Source organism: Tachysurus fulvidraco, chromosome 3 (genome assembly GCF_022655615.1).
Source record: "Tachysurus fulvidraco isolate hzauxx_2018 chromosome 3, HZAU_PFXX_2.0, whole genome shotgun sequence".
Taxonomy (NCBI): domain Eukaryota; kingdom Metazoa; phylum Chordata; class Actinopteri; order Siluriformes; family Bagridae; genus Tachysurus; species Tachysurus fulvidraco.
This window is the reverse complement of record NC_062520.1, coordinates 18,122,212-18,136,404: the sequence shown is the minus strand read 5'-3', so window position 1 is coordinate 18,136,404 and position 14,193 is coordinate 18,122,212. Positions and strand designations below refer to the sequence as shown.

At 37.2% G+C, this 14,193-nt stretch overlaps 1 protein-coding gene and 1 long non-coding RNA gene across 5 annotated transcripts; one reads left to right on the top strand and one right to left on the bottom strand.

Moving 5' to 3' along the window:
- Positions 1 to 2,320: 2,320 nt before the first annotated feature.
- cnot10 (CCR4-NOT transcription complex, subunit 10) lies at positions 2,321 to 12,801 on the bottom strand. 4 transcript variants are annotated; one of them, XM_027149707.2, is made up of 19 exons: positions 12,616 to 12,801; positions 11,742 to 11,833; positions 10,609 to 10,770; positions 10,377 to 10,527; positions 9,189 to 9,328; positions 8,657 to 8,743; positions 8,018 to 8,101; positions 7,664 to 7,781; positions 7,310 to 7,459; positions 6,349 to 6,551; positions 6,112 to 6,233; positions 5,533 to 5,712; positions 5,214 to 5,294; positions 4,007 to 4,120; positions 3,426 to 3,556; positions 3,278 to 3,313; positions 3,041 to 3,168; positions 2,874 to 2,949; positions 2,321 to 2,707 (listed from the first exon to the last, which is right to left on the bottom strand). In XM_027149707.2, the coding sequence occupies exons 1-19, from the start codon at positions 12,659 to 12,661 to the stop codon at positions 2,541 to 2,543; spliced, it is 2,268 nt and encodes a 755-aa protein (XP_027005508.2). In that variant the 5' UTR covers positions 12,662 to 12,801; the 3' UTR covers positions 2,321 to 2,540. The 4 variants fall into 4 exon arrangements, with proteins under 4 accessions (XP_027005508.2, XP_047667534.1, XP_047667535.1 ...); XM_047811578.1 differs by having other exon boundaries at positions 9,189 to 9,325; XM_047811579.1 differs by having other exon boundaries at positions 12,431 to 12,766.
- A 65-nt stretch (positions 12,802 to 12,866) lies between these two features.
- On the top strand, positions 12,867 to 13,549 carry LOC125140885. The gene is made up of 2 exons (XR_007140192.1): positions 12,867 to 12,905; positions 13,014 to 13,549. It is a non-coding gene; the product is annotated as an uncharacterized LOC125140885 (long non-coding RNA).
- Positions 13,550 to 14,193: the final 644 nt, after the last annotated feature.

Below are 14,193 nucleotides of genomic sequence, written 5' to 3'. Positions count from 1 at the left end.
TAAAAAATCACCAGTCCATCATTTCTGAAATTATTATTCATAATTAACTCCTTATAGTAATTATTCTGCTTGATAGGTCACTTGAATTTAATGTGTTTAATTCAAACTTCATTAACAAACATAGACTTAGATATGATACAATCTTGGAGCTGTCATGTAGTAAGTTCGGTTGGAAATAAAGTGCTATGGCTCAAATAAACAGCATTATTATTGTCGACCATAAACGATATACCTAATATTTGTATAGTTGGTTTATCATTATCAAATTAGTCTGTAGTGAGTGTTTCCAGTTAATTTTTTTCACAGTTAAAGGGGTAAAGAGGAGAATGAAACAGATAGCTTACACTAATGAGGAGTTATGATCGAGTCTAATGTTAGTGGAAACAGTATCACATTATTCAGGGTTATTGTATTTACACGGTTTTTAAATCGTTTCAAAAGAAATACCATATTGTTTAATAATACACCAGTCACTGAATTTCAGAGAATGGAAGAGCCTGATTAGTGCGCAGCTGCCTCGTATTATTGTCAGAGCTGCTGTTACAGAGAAATTATCAAATCTTCTGACCAATCAGATTCGATAATTAGTCAACAGCTTCTGACCAATCAGATTTAAAAAAATATTCAACAGCTTTGACCAATCAGATTCGGTAATTATTGAACAGCGTTACAGTATAGGTCAGGAATAAACCACGACGGAATATATATATATATATATATATATATATATATATATATATATATATATATATATATATATATATATAACTAGGACAGTAGATGGTAGAAAGTTTTACTTGCTTTTATGTCCGCGTGCGTAAAATGGCCGCCGCGAGGATCGTGCATTGTTTTGACGCGTTAAAGCGTGTAAATACTGCAGGGTTTGGAGAGACGTGTCAAATCACACGCTGTTCTAAGCTGTTTTTGGTATTATCATGAGTGGATTTCTATATTATTATGATGTGTTTAAAATGCCTTTTAAGTAACAATTATGTATTGTAAATATTGTTAAACACATTACATTTAGACTCCTTGCTACACTTGACATGTAAAACATTGTTATCGTTATTTGCTAAACATTTTACTATTGAAGGTGTAAACGTACCAGATAGATATATTTTGGCTCTGACGTGCCATCTAGTGGTCATTTTGGTACAAACTGAAGGCAGATCACACGAGTTGAGCAACAAATTAAAACAAGATGCACAAATATTTTTGTTTCACAAGCAAATATTATTTCATAAACGTTTCGAACGCACAAAGACGTGTTTTTGTTAATTGGCCCATTTACATTTCCTCATCACGCGACATGTTTTAACCCTGTGTTACTTGTGGACGTCTGAAACATCTCTCTTTAATTTGTAAATTAATTCCTCAGTGTCTTTAACCTCAATTGGGTCTAAATCAGCCAATCAGATTACCAAGCAATCAGTTTAAGATTTACTATAGACTTACATTAAAATGGGATAACTGATAACATAGTAAATGGGGCTCGCATACACTGGGTATAATTAGATTGTAGTGGAGAATGGACCGTTTTCCAAATGCTGGATGTCAGTTTCCCCACTTAAGGTTTCAGCTTGACTCAAAAGAATTCACCTGACTTTCTCAGCCATTTATGAACGAAATTAAAGCGCTAAACAATTACTTTGGTCACATGGACGACTTTTCTGAGATACTGGAGACATTTAAGTGGATTCAGATCTACAACTCCACACATCCAATTGTGCTATAGAGTACAGAGGAACACCACGAAATACAAGATGAATGAACCAAACTAAACAGCTCTTTTCACCAGTATGGTAAGGTCCTAAACAGAATCCTATTTTAAACAGTCCCATAGTTTATACTTACATTACAGCACTTAACAGATTTGCCCTTTTATTGTCTAGTTCTTTAAATTTGTAACTGTTTTCAGAAATATTGTACATTTTTATTGTACAAATATTGTAAATTTTTAATTTAATTATATTACAATACCCAACATTGTGGATGTTCAATTTTTCTTGCGAATTTGGCAAAATAGCACAAAAAGCCCACATATAACAGTGTAGCAGTAACGAGTATAAACCAGGCTGAAACTGTCCATAGGTATGAATGTGTGTTTGAAGGCCACCATGATGAGCATAGGGAAAACACTGACACTGAGGTTTGCATCAATAACACAACGATATTGAACAGGTTGTTACAAAGGTGTCCTAATGATTACTATAGTAGAAACATCTTTACAGGGACCTCTTACTAAAACTGGGTTAGAACATTAAAAACACTGAAACCACATTCTAGTAGTTAGATGTTTTAAAAACAAACACACCACATATTAATGTAAATAAAATTTATTTAAGATGTCATAGACCCCAGATGATGTGAATATACATTTGTAAGAGATGAGCCCTCAGGAAGCTTCCTTGAAGCTTTTCCTCTACATCCTGTCCTCCTCACAGCTAATTCCTTCATCCATCCAGACTGCTGCAGGCCCATAGGCTCATAAATAAGTGTTAAAACTGTGGTTATGATATTGTAGAGTGTACGTGTGCGTATCATTTGCGTTGTACTTGTGTGAAGGATGAGGGCATTTGTATAGGCTGGATGGGCTGCACAGGCTGTAATGGCTGAGGCTTCTGGCGCATGTCCGGAGAGGATGAGGGCTTCACTGATGGGAGTAACTGATTCCTTTTGATGATCTGGAGAGCCAGCTGTGTGTTACCTGCAATCACATAAATCCTTTATTGAACTGTTGACATGCATTACTGATCGCAAGGCTCGATTATAAAAATTCAGAAAAAGGGGTCATTTTCCATGTTGTTTGACACTGTTTTCCTATACAGTGTGGTTATTTTGAGTGACATTAAATCAAACATAGCTGAACGTACCATTCTGTAGCTCTAGGTAGACTGCCAGTAAAATAGCTTCTGGTGGAATCTCTTTTGCACTGACCATAGAGGCTGCCTACAGAGACAAATACAAGTCAGAAACTTTTGAACCAGAGGAACAGGACCTAGTCCACTAAATAGATTGATTGCATGTGGATGTTCATTACCTGATGAAGGCACTTGCGCGCTTTGTCATATTCGCTCCTCAGACAATAAGCACTGCCCAGATTAAACAGCATCATGGCCCTGGCAGAGCTCAGACTACTGGGGTAACACTGAGGAGTTTGTTTCCCTGCTACACACACAAATACAAAAGCATTCAGACCACTTCTGAATAAGCAAACCACTATTTGCTCTTGACTAGTGTCAAGAGAGTGAAGCTAATAACAGATAATAATACTTACAGGATTCAACAGGCTCTAAATCTCCTTTATCTAACCCTGTAAATTCAAAACATACGAAAAAAGTCCACATAGTAGAAACCACAGTGCAAAAAAATCCTAAACTGTGCTTGTCTTGTGTGTTTGTTGATGTGAATATGAATGTGTTTACCCTGGTCTTGTTCACTGGGTGACACACCTAGTGAAACGTCAGTAACATTCTCTGGGTTGAGGTGAGTTATGGCGTCAGAGATTCGATCCAGAGAGATCAGAGCTTCAGCAGCATATAAATGACCCAAGAACCTGAGGAAATCAACACCAGTTACTGACTATAAAAAGAAGCACATAATTCACTAAAAGGAAATTAACAAGCTGAGAATGCATGATTGTTTTCAGATATTAGAAAATAAAATAAATAATCTATAGAAAAATAAAAAAAAAAGACAATTTCCAAGACCATTTATAGTGTGTCATAGTAGCAGCATTAGCAACATTCAATATTCACTGTTAAAATCTTTTATACAATACAGTACTACAAAATTATATAATTTCCAAAGCAGCACACTCTGTATTGTTGCTTTGGAATATTAACTTTGAAAAAAATAAGTTTCAGACCTTTATATAAGTAAAATCTAAATCCTTGCAATATTTATTCAATCTTTCACAAGCCATTAAAGTGACAATTATTGAACTAATAAACCCATAATTTAAAGTGTCTGAAGTACAAAATGGAATGCAAGCTAAGCAAATTACTTGAGGGATCCTGACAACTTGGGCTGATGTAAGAGTTTATCTGCATGGTTAAGTGCCATCAAGTTGTCCCCAAGGGCCAAAGCCACATAAGCACTACAGGCTAAAATGCAGCACCTGTGAGAAAGACAGAATCAAACAAACAAGATTTAAATACACATTTAATCTTAAAGATGCACATTTCGTGCACAACTGCAAAAAAAAAATAAAATAAATAAAATACATTTCAAAAGATCACACTGTAATGTAATTCAAATTACCATGCTGTAACCAAACCCTTAAACAAGGGTAAATGTATTTATTCCAGGAATAAATCAGGCATGAGTTGGGCCTAATTTACAGCCAATGAAAGAGCAGAGGTATGTGCCAGACATCTGTGACTCATGGATAGTCATAGATACCAGACATAGTCAAGTCACCCGCTCATAAACACCAAATACTTTATAGATTATATACAATCTAATGTTTAGCTACAGCATTTTAACTCTTTAAAATGGTAAAGACACTGTAAACAGGTGTATTTATTTTCTATAAAAGAGAGACTTCATTAAGTTAAAAGGACTTGTTTTGTTAGAAGCTTTTGCTTGGGCACAAAATGACTTGCACATGTTCCTCTGTGTGTACAGGAGTCTTAGAGCAGGGGCTCTCTATACAAACTCATTCAATGCAATTGGCAAACAAAGTGACTAATACCCAGAAGAATTCAATAATATATAAAATATCTCTGATTACTTATGGGTTGTGATTTCTACCACTGTGATTAAAAAAGCACTAGCATTTCCTAAGCCTAATCATTAGGGGAGGTATTTTCAATTAAACTCTTCATAACCCTCCATCCTTGTTCTGTTTCCTGTTAGTGCCAGATCTACTACAAGCCGATCATTAAAGGGGTGGGGGGTGGGGGGAGAAAATGGAGCTGCAGGCTTCACAGCAGTTGGCTGGAACACAAAAGGCTTTGCCAGATTCCGGGAAGCGAAACCTGAGTAGGTGGCTTGTGTGCTCATAAACATGTCACTGTACCAGAGTGTCAATCCCAGGTCACCCCTCAACCTGCCCACTCTTTCCTCCCTGCAGCCCTGTGTCTGGTCCAACAGATAATGAAAATAAATGAAAAAATGCCCCAGGTAGACAGGAAAAGGTGGAGAGGGGGAATAAGAGCAGAAGAGGGGCGCAGAGTGGACACTATTCGGAGGTCTGCCTTTGATCTCACCTGAGGTTCTCAACTTCCTGTTTTCTAAGAGGTGATGAGGGGGCAGCAGGAATGAACTTGTCCCCCTCTTGGCTCTTCCCACTGTAAATCAAATCACAGGTTGAAAAGGTTACTGAAACATCCCACTCAAATGTTCAAAAATAATTAAGCAGCAACTTCAAGTGGGTGTTTATTAAGTCTGATTCCAGACAGGAGGTCACTTATTGTACTTCTCTTACTGTCCTCAACATATGTGTAGGTACAGGAAATGAATGACTATTATAACATTGCTGTTCAAGTGCCTGTAAATGTGTGGATATTTACACTGGACTACACATACCTGCAGGCATCGCTGTTCTCACTGCCGCTCTCTGTGCTTCCTGATTGGCTGGAGTTTTTAGAGCTATTCTCTGGTTTGCCCTCATGTTGCTGGTGCTCAGGCAGCAGGAGCAATGCATTTCTCAAACAGATTGCAGCAAACTCCATACTTGCTACAGGGATTGCTGCTGATTGACCCTCACTGCACACACAAAAATACTTTTTCACAAAATTAAAGGTAAAAGGTTAACAGTGCCACCTGCTGGACAAAACTAAATGGCTCACAGAGCCGGCAAAAAGTGCTTTCAAAAGAGCCAACTTAAACTTAATGTTTTGCAAAACAACTTTGTTACACTGAATAAGTGCATTTGTTTTTCATTATTTTTTCCCCCCATTTTTAAAATGACCTGATAGTAAAGCACACTTCTGCTTATTAAGAGTGAAATTAAATTGTAATATTTATGTACACGTAAAAAATAAAAGAGAACACAAGTAGTCTTGAAATACCATCACACACAACTTGCCTTTAAACCAGAAACAGATTAGAACATGATGGTGTTGAATTACATATTAATAAAATAAATACAGTAGGACAGCACACCTGTAGGTTGTGTTCTGTGTAGAATGTGATGCCAGGACAATCTTGCGATGATAACCCTGTCCTACAATGGACTGAACTATTCCCTTCTTACTGGGCAGACCTTTAGTTTCCTGCTCTGAACTCTGAAGAGAGGAGAAAAAAAACAAACAGATTGAAACAGAAAAAATTGTTGTTAGCCCAAAGTCCAGAAACTGGTGACATAATTAACGTGTTAACCTATAAGTTAACCTGTCTCACCCCTTTGTTGGCAGCGATGCAGCACTCAGCAAGCCGCAGCCAGAGACGAGGGTTCGAGTGGTATACTTGCACTGCTTCCATTAAACATTCAAAGGCGGCCAGTGGCCGGCCGAGGTGCAAAAGCTGAATGCCGCAGTTATAAAGCAGCTCGTAGCGCTTATTTGCCAGCAGAGCACACATGGGAATACCTGTGAACTTCTTAGCTACAGGAAAGGAAAACAGATTTGATGCTTAATTGCATGTCTGTCAAAGCATTAGTCAAGCCTTTGAAAAAAGTTAGAAAAAAATCCTGAGTAAAATTATCTGACTAGTGGACATAGGAAAGTTACAGCTAGAGCATGCATAAATGTTAAAAGTTGCAGTTTTGGGAATCCAGTGTTGTAATGGAGAACTTTAATCCACATTTAAACAGAACAGATTTGAGATAAAGTACCTTGGATACAACAGTAACAAATCAAACTAACTTAAAACTGAACAGTGTTTATTTCTGCTTGTCAAGGCCACCCATTATTAAGGACTTTTATTAAGGACTATTATTAGACTTATAGACTTCTGCTCCAAAATTTGCACTATTAAGCAAATACATTTCTAATGAACATCTCTATATGGCAAATAGTACATGAGTATGACTAGACCACCATATAATCCTTTATAACCACTATGTATATGCACATTTTATTTTAACACCTGTACATGAGCTTTACCCCAATCTTTTGTCAGTAACAGTCAGAAACACACAACTGTCTATAATGTTTTACAATGATGTAATATTATGATACCCGTTCCAGCATTACAGCACATTTAGGTACAGAGCAACATCCATGAAGACACAGGGTGTCAAATCTAGTGGAAGAGTTTGAGTGGCCTGCACAGAACCCTGACCTCAACCTCACTGAACACCTTTAGGATTAACTGGATGGATTTAGCCATGTTCCAAAATGTAGCGTATTCTGATGCTCACCCTGGTCATTCTTGCCATCTCCTAGCTGTGCACACGTATGGTCGTTCTCTTGCAGGGCTTTCTTAAAGTAGAAGACTCCCAGGTTGTGCTTCCCCATAGCAAAGTGAATACAGCCCAGATTATTCCAGAACATGCAGCGCACACATTCACCTACACAAAGAGGGAAATGTTTCATCAGAAATCCAGCTACCTTGACAGAAAAATCTCTTTAGCTTTACTGATGAAGTAAAGGAAATATTAAAATGGAAAATACTGGATTTAGAAATATTGTTTCGAGGTAAATAACTGGTTAGCTAATAAACATTACTGAGAAGATAAACACTAAGCACTGTGTAGTTCTTTTGAATTATGTACCTGTTTTGAGGGGTCCAGGATGTTCAGCAATGTTAGAGCTATTGAGGAGTTTCACTGCTTTACGGTAATTTCCCCTCAGATACTCAAAATTGCTCTTTAGAAAGAGAGATGTTGCAGACTGAGTGTGAGAGAGAGAGAGCAAGAGAGAGAGACAGTCAGCTCCCAAGGGTAAAATATGCACTTTTTTTGTCTTTCTATTCTCTCATATTGAACAAAATATTCAACAAGATGTTTTTATACTTTAGGTCACAATAACAATGCATTCCTCCATGCATATTGTAAACTAATCCAGCTGACAGATACATACTTTATGTGCAACACCATGCCTGATACTGGCACTGAGTAATAACTCACATTTCCAGCTGTGTTCATAACAGACTTGATCTCTCTTTTACAAGCCTTCAGGGATTTCATCTGAATGTAGGCCCGCACTTTATACTGCAAAACACATATGGGGAAAATTAGGAAAATGAAGGTCTGTAATTCAACTTAAAATGCTGACAGGTAAGTTACTTTTAAGCACACAGACATAGGATTCTGAATAAGATCCACAAGCATATAGTAAAACTAGTTTAATCTAGTATAGTTTTGGCAATTTCATTTTTAAACCCAGTTTTCTCTCATATCCATCCCAGCACCTTTACCTGAATGCCACAGGAACCATGAGCAGAAAAGTAGAGTTCTCAATAAGAACCTATGGCCCTGGAGGTACTGGAGTGACTTTCTACAGAGAAGTGGTTTAAATATTTTTTTTGGTATTCTCTAATCATCCAGCATTACAGGAGAAAATTCAATGCTGATATGTTGGCAAAAATAAGGTTGTACAAAGTACTACAGACCAACAGTAATGCTTTACAGTAAAACAGAAGTGCAAATATTTACACAAATAAGTATCTTTTTAAACCTTTTCCAAGGGTGTACATAATTGTAGAGATGACTATACAGAGCCTGAGTACAAAATGGTTTCATCTTTAGAATTCGTGAATACATTACCTGGTGCATGCGGGACTTGGCTGCCTCAATCATGGCTGCAAATTCAGCTTTCTGAGCAGCAGATTCTCTGGCTGTGTTACTCAGATCCTGATCCAAATAAAACAAAACCATAAGCAAAACAGAAGCAAAATAAGCCACCAGTACTACACATCCAGTATTTTAATCATCTTGTTTTAGCTTTTAACAATTATACATAGTACAATTCTGCAAAACACAGTAAATGTGTAAGTTACTATCTGGAACTTTGCCAGACTAAAAACCAACAACTCGCAGTTATCACAACTCAAGACTGCAGCTTTAGCTTTTGGTTCATCATGTAAACATTGTTTTCCAAATACCCCTAAGTGAAACAATAAAAGCTTTGCCTGTACATCATTGTAACACCGATGTACACTGTTACCAAATCTAGAGGCTACACAGTCATGCAAAAGACTTACAGGAACACAAAAGGACAAACAAGAGAAAATAAGGACAAATAAGCAAAAATGCTTTAAAAAAAACAAAACACCGCTATTGAAATATTGTTTCTTACCTCTCCTTTGCCATTTTTATTGTTGCCTTGTACAGAGTGTTTCTCAAGTACTGTAAGGAGCTGTAGTGCTTTCTCTGGCTGGAAGGTGAGCAGGTAAAGATCCACCAACAGGAAGCATACCGCCTGAGCAAACCTCTCTTCTAGTACAAAACAACACCATCAAGCCATGCCACTTGACTTCACTGCACCAGTGCACAGCAAAGTGGAAGCACTCAGAATTTCAAATGCCTACTAAATCATTTTAAATATTTTAGCAGGACTTAATTGCCTCCATGCTTCCAAAAAGCATCTGTGTGTTTGTACGACACAAACTACTATACACTACTGAAAGAGGTCAGGTTTTAGAGGTCAGGTAGCAGTGAAAGGTTTACTAGTAGGCTATAAGGAAGAAACCCAGAAAATCAGTGGGGATTTGAAAGTTCTGTTTATCTTGCCATAGCAAACAACTACTAGGAAATTGTTGTACTTGTATTAATACATGATTTGTTGCAGAACGTCTTCACATGTAAACATCAATTACTAAACTCATAAATGCTGATATTTATCTGTGTTTCACTTTCATAATTTTTCTAAGTTTATTTAGTTTTCCTGAATGCAGCACACAAAATCTGTAGTATATAGTGCACTTCAAACACACATTTAACTTCAACTGAAATTCAGCACTGCTGCTTTTTCCCCCTCATTTATTTTTCCTTTAATCTTTGTGTAGTTAGGCACTTTTCGATTCACAATGGTCATGAAATCACAACCTATTTTACATTGATTCTATTTTATACAACTAAGCATTTCAGGGTTAAGGGCCTTGTTCAAGGGCCCAGCAGTGTCAGCGGTGGTCTGAACCAAACTGACACTTCTGAACAGTGATAAATGTGCCAAGGCATTCATTAGCCAGTGATGCAGATGGTGATTATCTGCAGTAACTGAAGCAGCTCTTAAAATATTCTTACACAAAAATATATGAAATATATAAAAAATCTGCAGTTTGCGTTTTCTCGGATCCAGACTTTGACTGACATTCACCACCATATTAGGGAAAAGTATGATGAGATCAGGGAACTCTTGAAACTGCAAAGCCCCAGGATCCTCCCAATATTTAGAGGAGTTTAAGAAACAGCAATATGCAGGCAAATGTGTGTTTATTTTATTATGATAAACCCATCAACCTTTCTATAATACTGAAAATCATACCAAAAGGTTCCAGAAACTGGTAGAGCTTCTCTCCAATGGCTATTGCTTCGGAATACTGCCGCATGTGGTAGTGAATGACAGCTTGATTGTAATAGAGAATGCTGTTTTCAACGCTATCTAAACCATCAATATCCTCCACAGCCGAATGCACCTGCAATCCAAAAATGGATTAATAACACTTGCCATTTAGCTAGATGAAAAACAGATCACAGCTTATCACAGAATATCTCACCTGATTTTTTATCATCATTAAAGTTTGCTTCAATGTGCTTGATGTTGTCTGGCCACTTTTGTAAAACTCAGCAACAGCTTTGTTCATAGCAATCTTGTAGTCTTCTTTGTTCAGCTCTTGGAGGCTTTCCAGCTGCTTTAGGGAGTCGTCATACTTGCCAGACTAAAGAGAAATCAGTTGTTTTTAGGTAGACAGGCAAGAAGACTATTTAAAACAACATGAACTGACCAGTGTTGTACAAGGTTAACAGCACATACAACATCGAAAGGAGCATATGAAATTTGCTTTAGAGCAAATAAATACATTGATAAAAAGAAAAAAAGCCTCAGAGACAAAGTAATAAAAATGATACAACACAGATGAATAAAATGATAATTTGTGCAAGTGTGTATCAGTCTTGATTAAAAAAATCCGATGACAGTGAGAACATATTATGGGAGTAAGAGGCTGTTCCACAACATATACACAGAACTGCATGGTCACACCAGGCTTTCAGCTGAGATTGTGGAAAATCCAATAATAACAACAGGTCTGAAAATTGCACAGATCTGTAAGTACAGCGAGACTGTTAGGAGCTTTTTATTTTAAAAAGTGTGGCAAATTGACTTTAAAAAAATCACTCCAAGCTGTTACGTTTTATTACAGAATTGACTGGTGGCTCAAACCAAAGGTCAAAGAAAACACCAAAACTTTTTACCTGTTGTCAAACATACTGTGGCAGAGCTCCTATTTTATATTACAGAATATTAATAGTTGTTGATGTGCCACTTTATAAGCATTTAGGTCTTAATATCAGTGCACAAAATGTAAAAATTTAGAGCACACATGACAGGGTTTTAAAGAGAAATCGAGCCGAGTAACAGGTGCAGCAAAGAGAAGAGACATTATATTTTCACATAAGTTTTCCCAACGACAGCATGTACAGTGAAGCAATGACTTGCCCTAATACAAATCCTTAGAAGACAAACAATGGAGAAAAGTTGCTGATGTTATCTGAGATTAAAACCTGTGACTTCAGTACAGTTCAACACGTTCTCCAGCAGGTCAGACAGACTCACTAGGAGTTAAATGAGGATATCATGATTAATTATCACTGCATTTATATCTGCACAAAATGAAAATCAGGTACATACCGTAAAGGCTTCAAGGGCATTTGTAGCCATCTCCTTTTCCTTGTCTGACATCCCAGAAGAAACAGTGTTGTGTTTCATGTCAGTTACTTGGTCTGTGGGAGAAAAAAAACCATCTGCAGTGAACGAGCTGCTCTGTTGCAGTCCACACGTATTACGTTAGTGAAACATAGTGTGCTAAAACATTAAGTCAGACGATTGCAAACGTGATGTGGGCGTGTCGCTCAGACTCAGGCTGCTCTGCTAAACAAGCAAGAAATCATACATCCTTCAGCCATACAATCTGGCTAAGCATGTGTCTGGTCCATTTTTATGCATTTGTCAAATAAAACAGCGAATAAACGGTTTAAAGCAGTGTCCCGCACAACAGGACTAACGGATCCGTTAACGCAGTTGACGGTTAAGAGTTTAAGCTAACGGCCGTTAGCTTACAGCCCGCTGCTGTTGCTGGACTTGTTAGCTAGGATGCTAATTGTAGTTTCTATCCTAGCGTTCATGTTCAACATACACGACCCGAGAACCGAACACAGTTTACACACGGCGAAAATAACAACATCATCATCATCACAGAGTCCACTTTATGACCAGCACATTCAGACAACCGATATTAAGTAGCAGACAGAACGCTTAGCTTTCGGTCTACTTAGCTAATAGCTAACGGCTAATTGGCTAATGATAAAAACACAGCTTACCAGAGTTAGTTTCGGCCATTTCTCAAAAGTTAACGGCGTTTGAAATGTTTATATATTGCAGCAACTAGTTACAACTCAGTGACGAGTTACGTTCACGAATATATAACTAAACCACAAAGGAATCGCTGAACTGATTTCGCTATTAACAGATTTCGCTGTACGCAGGACTTCGCCATTAAAATTACCCAGAGTCTCCCGGTAACGAGCAACCCTCTTCTGTGAGCGCCTCATGTCGGTGTGGAGAGGATACAGCTTGCTTTAAAACAACTCTCCAAACAACCATTAGATGCCGACAGCTGCTAGTAAACGGCTCTATCAAACACCACCACAGCAAGTGCTCTCCAACCTGAGGATCACACAGAGCAATGACTGATCAGAATCAGAATCAGAATCAGAAAGATCTTCATTCGTTTTAGTGACAGAAGCTCCACAGTGTAACAGGATGACATTGACAAGACACAAACACATATATACAGTATGTATGTACAGTGGGAAAAATGTGCGATTGAAATATATAAATAAGTGAGTATGTGTTTTAAGTAAATAATGTAAGAATAGTTTTGTGTGTTCCGTGTATGTTAAGTGTTCATCAGATATGCTGGATTTGAGTTTCCAATGGATTTGAGCTGAGCTTCCAGCTGGGTGCTGGATTTTAGTTTCCCCAGTCGCACTAGCTGCTGCCTGTCTGTCAGAAAGCTGGTGAAATCGCGACGCGGATTTATATCATGAGCACCAAACAACGTTTGAAATAGGCTAATTGTATAAATTTGCACAAAATAATAATGACATATTTTTTCAGTCTTTCTATGGATCTTTTGAAATTTGAGTTTGCATAAAAGTATTAAGTAATGATATGGTTTATATATAATTATATGCTGTATATATTTTCAATATTTCTATGGATCTTTTTCTTAAGGTTTGTTTCTTCTTACCATGGTCATAAAGAGTGATTATTTGAGTTACAGACTTCCTGACAGTAGAGACCAGACTCTAAAGACCGCTGTGTATAAAACACAAGATCAGGAGTTCCTAAAAAACCCTCAAACAAGCCTGCCTGGCATCAACAGCCATATCATGGGAGAACACTGAGATCATTAAAAAAAATTAGTATTATGTGAAGCTCTTGACTTGTATCTTGGTTTTTATTGAATTGTGCTGCTAACTGCTTAAATGGGCAAGTATGTTTAGGTATACTTGCTATGATCTGAGGTTGAATCAAACACATTCAACTAGTTAAAGAGGCAAACACTAAATAAGACTGATAACAGTGGGCTGTAATTTCCTCACTAGCACCAAATTATTAATGTATGCTTCATATCATCACATTGTATTTATGTTTCTGTGACAGCCTACATCTCTATGCTTTGACACTTGAGAACTTTATGTCCCATTTTGCCTAATCAGAGCTTTAAGCTAGTGTAAGAAGATAATGCTAATCAGTCTGATCAGGCAAATTGCAAACAGGCTATGTTTATATGTGCAGGTTTTCAAATACTTAAATATTCTAAAAAGGCCAGAGGATATTCTTATGCAGACTAATTCATCAAATGACAAATTAGTTTAATTTTGTTTACAGATTAATAGATTTTAGACCAACTATTATGACTTGAAAGACATTTCAGACATTGACATATTTGAAAAACTGCTACAAATACGGATACTGTTAAGGAATAATCTTGTAACTATTTGTCTTTAAATAGATCTTCATTTATTATGCAAACCACACAACAGTGATCCTATACGATGAAGCTGTTACAACATCA